The 8,056-nt window shown below is 36.4% G+C and overlaps 1 protein-coding gene across 1 annotated transcript; it reads left to right on the top strand.

Annotated features, from left to right (window-relative positions):
- Positions 1-4,311: 4,311 nt before the first annotated feature.
- LOC121409614 (dynein light chain 1, cytoplasmic-like) lies at positions 4,312-5,193 on the top strand. Its single transcript, XM_041601523.1, has one exon. The coding sequence runs from the start codon at positions 4,661-4,663 to the stop codon at positions 4,961-4,963; it is 303 nt and encodes a 100-aa protein (XP_041457457.1). The 5' UTR covers positions 4,312-4,660; the 3' UTR covers positions 4,964-5,193.
- The last annotated feature ends 2,863 nt before the right edge of the window (positions 5,194-8,056 follow it).

Genomic DNA, 8,056 nt, shown 5'->3' with positions numbered 1-8,056 from the left:
ACATCCTCGTATTCAATATATAGAATTTACTTCACACACAAATAATGCAACGATCACATTAACCCTTCGTACGTGTTCTTGCGCCTACAAATCTTTATATAATGGTCAAGATTTGCCGTTTTGTCGTAATTTCTTTTAAGCATTGCAATTACTAATGTCTATACACTATTGGGTAAAAATACACAATGAGGGTAATTACGTGTCCAACCATCATTGGGTATAGCTTTTAGGCATTTTTATTTTTCCAGTGTGATGAAAAAGTTTCCCATTCTGAAGTAATATTTTGCTGCTTATTTTTTAACCTTACTGGACAATATGCTTCACGCATTGGGTAAAATACTGCCCAAAATTGGTTGGACACAGTCACAATTACCCTGGTGGTGGTAAAATCTTTACCCAATGTATTTTACAGTGTATGGAGAAATCTAAATGGGCAAATTCGCCATTTTTAGCCGTTATTCAAAGGGGCAACAAAACGGATACAAAATCGATTTTTAAAAAAATGCTTGGGCGTTGGACGTACGAAGCATATACATAAGTTATGTTGGCTTTGCGTACTAATTGCGTGTTTCGCGTTAATACGAACACGTTATGGAAACATGTTCGAAAGTTCTCGTGCTTGTTCCGTGGAGTAACTCCTGTGTTAAAATGGAGCCTCTCAATACAATTCGCGACAGCACGGAGGTGCACGGCGGCATAATTCCCGAACATTATCAGTGGATTTTTTTTTTTTTGGGGGGGGGGTTATAAGCTACCGTCAATGTGTAGCATCCTCGGCCGATAGTAATGGTCACCCAGCCGTGGCGATTTACACACCCGACTGGATACTTATGAAATTTTAGATGGTTCTTATTACCCCAGATGTGATGCGTTCCGAATAGATGATGCGACAAGCTATCTGAGCGCACACAACCATGAACTTGAGTGTCTGCCTCAGCAGCATTGTGCGTATACACACCACATGACATGATAGAGGTGTAAGCCGCGTCTCATTGTTAAACCAATTATTAATGATATCATTATGTTGGTAGTGATAATAACGATAGGCGCGAGACAATTGGAGACAATCGCTCGTGTGCGCACATTAACATACAACAACTAAAACCTTTGTACTGTTCGCATCTTTTCATTTGCTCATCACTTTTATATCCAAATCATTCATTCTCCTTTGCTTATTGGGCACTGAATCAGGAAAGGTATTAAGTAATGATCATCTTTATTAGCGAGTAAGTAAATTATATTTCTGTGTTATCCTGCTTTTGTGAGTTTGTAGAACCATAATTATTGATAATCATAATTTATTCTATCCTCACTTTCAAAATAATGACCATATCAATATGAATCCATGATTTTAGTTGCACTTTTAATAGTAATGAGAGTAATGTGACAAGTAATATTTTGGGTGTATTTTATAGCAAGAATTTAGTGTTCATAAGCGATATGCTAGTCGGCAACATTTCCTTCGGCGCTATCATCACGATCTGCATCATAATTATCGCAATGAAATATCATTAGGAAGCTTCTTGTTCTTTTCTGTTTTGCCTTTACTTAGATAATTTTCCAGATGATTTTATTGTTTCTGCATGTGAACTGGTGATATGTACTACTATGCTATACTACATTATATAGTTTATATATAGTAGTAGTAGAAGTAGTAGTAGTATGGTGGTGGTGGTGGTGGTGGTGGTAGTAGTAGTAGTAGTAGTAGTAGTAGTAGTAGTAGTAGTAGTAGTAGTAGTAGTAGTATAGTGGTGGTGGTGGTGGTGGTAGTAGTAGTAGAAGTAGTAGTAGTGGTGGTGGTGGTGGTGGTGGTGGTAGTAGTAGTAGTAGTGGAGGTGGTGGTGGTGGTGGTAGTAGTAGTAGTAGTAGTAGTAGTAGTAGTAGTAGTAGTAGTAGTAGTAGTAGTAGTAGTAGTAGTAGTAGTAGTAGTAGTAGTAGTAGTAGTAGTAGTAGTAGTAGTAGTAGTAGTAGTAGTAGTAGTAGTAGTAGTATAGTGGTGGTGGTGGTGGTAGTAGTAGTAGAAGTAGTAGTAGTAGTAGTAGTAGTAGTAGTAGTAGTAGTAGTAGTAGTAGTAGTAGTAGTAGTAGTAGGCCCGGGCCCCCCCCCCCCCATTGGCGGAGCAAAAAAAAGAAAAAAAGGGAAAAAGAAAGGTAAAAAGAAAAGGAAGGGAAAAGAGAGGAGAAAAGAAGAAAGGCAAACATAAGAGGAGGAACATGATTGAATAAAATAACATGAGGGGAAGACTTTGAAAATAATTTTTTGAAAATTCTATTTGTTAGGATATAAAATTTTCGCTCGCGCTTCGCGCTCTTATTGTCTTTTAGGGGATTTGCATATCTTGCTCAATATGGAGCTTGAAATATCAAACTTTGAAGGCAATATACAAAACATATTTCAGCTGGGAAATTGAACTTTCATTATTTTGTTTGATTTACAAATTGATTTTAAAAAAGTGCTCTGTAAAAATGTCTGTGTTATGGTCTGAATATTATCATTTTCTGCTTGCGCTGCCCGCTCGCAAAATTTGATTTGTCAGGTACCTATTATTTTCCTGTATTCCATAAAGTTCTCAAAAAGTTCCCTATTCAGGTTAAATTGTCAAAACGTATCAGCTAGCGCTGCACGCTAGCATTTTTAATTAGTGAGTTATGTACATCCCAATAATAATTCTAAATCAAACTACTTTGATGACAGTTTATCAAAAATTTCGGCTCGCGATTTCCGCTAGCATTGATAAATATTGTCATGCATCTTATGCATAATTACAAAAGTATTTTAAATGTCCAGTTTTCAGGCCATAATATTAACAGATTTCGCGCTCTCATGCTCAGGAAGAGAAATAGGAAGATAGTCATCATTTTCTTATGATGACAAAATGCCCTTATAGAACGTCCCGGTCCTATGTAAAAACTCAAAGTAATAATAATAAAATACATCAGCTCTTTTTTAACTGTCATCCATCACGATTCACAATTTCCCAACAAAGTGTTTGCAATACAGAGCTTAAATTGACCCTTTGTTAGATCGGAATATCATATGTTTTTAGCTCGCGCTTTGCGCTCGCTTTATTGATATTCATAATAAGAAAGGTACTTAGAATACCCAAATTCTAGGTCGAAATCTAAAACACACGTTAATTCAGATACGCAGATTGTTCTCTATTTAAATCATTATCCAGTTTCAGATCACAATATAAAAAGTGTCTGCTCGCGGATAAATAACTTATCCTTTTCATGATTTACAAAACATGAATAGAGTGTCCAGAATTTTTCCGCTCGCACTTGGTGCTCGCATCAATAAAGTTTAGTTTATATACTTAGAGTCCTTCCAAGATTACAAAAAGTGCTTAGCATTTCCATTATTCAGGCAAAAAAGGTCAAATATTTTCAGCTCGCGCTTCGCGCTCGCAATATTTGAATGTTGAAATATGTAACGTCTTCATGCTGGCTAAAAGCAAGCAGTCCATAACAGGTACAATTTCGAGCAGTTCAAAACGTAAACAAAAATTTTCTGCTCGCGCTCTGCGCTCGCATTATTAATGTAAGGAAGATCCCCACTTACTCATCCTTTTCATGATTTACAAAACTAATTGAATAGAGTGTCTTGTTTAGTAGGTCTAAATATCGAAATTTTTTGCTCACGCTTCGTGCTCGCATGTTTAATTATATACCTATTTTGTTAAACAAAACGTGCTAAGAATTTCCATTCCTTAGGTAAGAGTGTCAAAAAATTTCGGCTCGCGCTTCGCGCTCGCATTATTTGATTTTTAAAAATGTGTAACGTCTTCATGGCTAATTGCAAGCAAGTATTTAACAGTACTTTTTCCATCACTTCATTTCTGCTCACTCTTTAAGTTCGTAGTAATTATTAACTTGCATACACATCTTTTTTTTTATAGGAAGACAAACATTTCCCAGAATGTTCAAATTTTTAGGAAAAAGTACATAAGATTTCCAAAAAATTTAGCTCGCGCTTCGCGCTCGCATTATATAAATAAGGGTTATGGTATTATACATTTATGTTTCATAAGAATAAAGCTAAAAGGACTACCCCTACAAAGAAACAAAAAATCCCGGCAATCATATTCGAGCGGCCGATCGGGAAAAATATGGCTGAAAAAATTCCGGCCCCCCCCCCTATTGGCGAAGGCTGGATCCGCCCCTGTGAAGACATGTCATGCCTAAATAGGATGACCTCAGTTTTAACATGTTTTAATCTATTCTGCCTTGGTAACAATAAGTTTCATCTAAATACTTTGCTGTATTTCACTTTTTCTTCTCCTTTCATTGTTTCAATTCAAAATAGGGAATGAAATGGTCATCGCAGGATCATTATTCTGATATCATTCAGTGCTTATTGAGACAGCAACCAACGCTAACGTCAAGAGTTGATTTGAGTTAACAGAACCAATATTTCAACATTCACATTTAAAAACATAACCCAAGTTTATTATTGATCCGTCATGTTTAACGTGTGAATTAATTTCATCCATTTCTCAGCGATACCAATTCGCTTCTTGATAATACTCCTTCTAACATCACAATTCTATTGAGCGTCAAAGACCGTTTGGATCATCTTCTTCAGCTTTGAACACATTGACATCGTGTGAAAATATCGACGACTTTCATTTCAAGTATCATCGACGCCCACTTCAAGCACCATGCCCGATTCGAATTCGTCAACGATGAAGTCGATGGTAGAGAACAAGATAATGATTAAGAACGTCGATATGGCGGGCGGCATGCAGCAAGAGGCTACTGACTGTGCCACCCTCGCCTTTCAGAAGTTCACCGTCGAGAAGGACATCGCTGCTCACATCAAGAAGGAATTCGACAAGAAGTATAACCCAACCTGGCATTGCATCGTCGGCCGCAACTTCGGCAGCTACGTGACGCACGAGACTAAACATTTCATCTATTTTTACGTGAATAAAGTGGCTGTGCTTCTTTTTAAATCGGGATAAAATGCATAACACGATATACATAAATTAATTTCCATGTTTTTTCTTGCCATTGGTATTAAGAATTGGTGGGGTGGTGCTTATTACTCGCACACATAATCATAGTCGTAAATCTTTTAGTAAATATTTCTTATACGCAATGTTCTGTGTAACGCCTAATTACATGTACCAAATTCTTCTTTCCCATTAAAAACTCAAGAAACCTTACAGGTAAATTCGTGTATATATTTCTTTAAAACCAAAAAAAAAATTGTCTGTAGTTTGTTTATTTTATAAATTTTTAGTGATATTTGTCATCAGATAACGTGTGTAACCGTCTATAGTCTTACTTAACCAATGTACAGGGGTACACATGGTGATACTAAAGAAAGAATCCCAACCCATACAGAGGCTCGGGGTAGAGAGAGAGAATCATTTCGGGGGGGGGGGTGAATTGGCATATATCGCTGGTGACTGCGCCCCCTCTTTTATAAAATCCACCTGCCCTGTAATTCCAAAACACATAAAATCTATATGTAACGTCATTATTAATATGATAAGACAATTGAAAAAATTATGTTAAGTTTGGCCGTGGATCTTACAACTATTAAGAATTAAGCACAATATGAATAACACTATGGCTCGGTCACAGATACTAACTGCTACGAATGCTGTACGAACGTCTTTTAGACCATTTTGTAAGATCTTCTCAAGAATGCCATACGAAGCCAGCGTTCCGTTCATAGACCGGTCGTATAAGTTCGCAGCTTGGTCGATGGTCCTGTCCAAGATCTTTTTTTTTCGTCAGGTACAAAACCCTCTCTTTGAACGGCGGCCATGCGAACGTCGTAAAACCAGCGACATGCTACTTTTAATTGACATTGATCCTCAACACATGATTTGCATCCGACTTTGTACACACAGCATATTCTAGAAAACACAAAATTATCTCAAGAATGTAGTGAATGGCACAGTCATATTTATCACGGTATGAAGAGGGGTCGGCAACTATCTATCTGAATTTATGAGATTTTAGAGAAATAAACAAGTGTAATCCAAACCAACAAGGAATTCGTCATTTTTTGTAGAATTTCTCAAGCAAATAGAAAATAGTTGAGCTTCGTATTGGCTTGCAATCACTGTACCAAAAAAGTATTTCCGGAAAATTCATTCGATGCCCTTTAATACGACACCTTTACAGTAGAAATGAGCAAGGAATGATACAGTTTTGCTTGTTTGAAGCAATTAGCATATTTTCATATTTTTCTAGCGAGCTGCCCTTATAGCATCAGACGAAGTGGACTCGGAAGAAAAAGGTTTATCACCAGTCATCAACAAAACAGAGAAGTATTTCTATTTCTAAGTCTAAATTGGCTGCTTCAGAGCAGACGTCTCTAGTTAAAACAAAATATTTGGAAATGGAATCCTAAATTTGAACAAATCATGCTTTCTTAAAGAGGAAGTTCACCCTGACAAAAAGTTTATTGTAAAAAAAGCAGAAAAAAATAATAAAAAATATTGCCGAAGGTTTGAGAAAAATTCATCAAATAATTAAAAAGTTATTAGAATTTCAATTATTTGATTTGTGACGTCATATCCCGGCCGCGTCAGACCAAAAGACGTTAAAAGATGGGAGTTGCTGCTACCCTGTTTGGCGTTCAACAATAAGGGATAGAGACTCGTCGATCTGGCGCTGCACAGTGGCTGCCGGGCCCACGATCAATTGGGCAAAGCAAATTTTCGGAGTATTTCATTTCATGTCTATTTCGAACAATAAATTATGGATTTTCATTTTTCATTTTTTTTTCATATGCGAGCAACATTTCTACATAGCGAATGGTAAAAAATCAATGAAATGTCATTTTCTCAGAAAATTGAAAATGGTTTTCACTGTACCTTTTGTATATCAATAGACAAATCATTTCACACCCGATCATGAATAGAAAACAAAATTGAGTCATCAGGAACCATACAAAATTTGAAATTCATGCATTTTATATTACATAACACACGGGGCAGCTGCTCGTTTATGACGTCACAAATCCGAAACTTTGAACTCTAATAACTTTCTTACTCTTTAACGTATTTTCCTCAAACCTTCACCAATAGTTTTTACTATTTTTTCTGCTATTTTTACAACAGAGTTTTCTTCAGGGTGAACTTTCCCTTTAATCCTACTCATCTTCTACGACAGCATCCCTTCGTGACTTTGGCAGAAATAAATCACTGATTCATCTCTCCCTTCTCTTCCTTCCCTTCTTTAACTTCTCCAAATATCACGTCTATCAAGCAAGCGAGGGTGTGCGTGTGTGTGTGTGTGTGCTTTGAGTGTACGTTAGAAATCTCAGGAATATTTATAAGACCTAGAATCACAATAATCTTACCAAAAGTAAGAGAATTTCAATATAAATTACTTCATGGTGCAATATACACCAACGAACATTGTTCAAATTTGGTTTTATAGATACTAATATCTGTTCATTCTGTAAACATAACCCGGAATCTTATAAACATTTATTCTGGCTTTGTAGTGATGTTAAAGCTTTATGGCAGAGGGTCATTGAAAAACTTAGTTTGATAAAGCTTCAAAATGCAGAGTGGAAAGATATACATGTGGAAATTAATGGATCCGATCTTGAAGTGAAATTTTGTAACACGGTAATCTTTTTAATGAAATACATCATTTTTAGATCAAGGTCAGAAGGTAGAGTTCCTACTCAAGACGAGAGTATTCAGAGAGTCGTAGAATATCGAAATGAAGAAAAAGCAATAGCTATTAAAAGGAACAAGTTAGACAAGCATTTATTAAAATGGGAGAGAATGTACCGAAATGGCAGGACTGAGGGCGATATCCAGGTGTAATTTGGGAGAAAGTGACTGTGTAGGTGTGTGTGAGGGTGTGTGTGTGTATGTGAGGGTGGGTGTATGTGTGATTTGGGGGGAGGGAAAATGAAGTTTTCCTTTGGGATGGGTGATTCTTTGGGATGTTTTTTTTTTTTTTTTACTCGTCTATTTTTTTTTTTTGATTTGCTTTGTTTTTGATGAGTGCAAGCCAAGTAATTTCATATAGTTTTAAATCATTGTTGAATATTTGATACATGAAAGGAAAAGTGTTAG

The sequence above is a fragment of the Lytechinus variegatus genome, chromosome 2, assembly GCF_018143015.1.
Source record: "Lytechinus variegatus isolate NC3 chromosome 2, Lvar_3.0, whole genome shotgun sequence".
Lineage (NCBI taxonomy): Eukaryota > Metazoa > Echinodermata > Echinoidea > Temnopleuroida > Toxopneustidae > Lytechinus > Lytechinus variegatus.
This window is presented reverse-complemented; position numbering and strand designations above follow the sequence as displayed.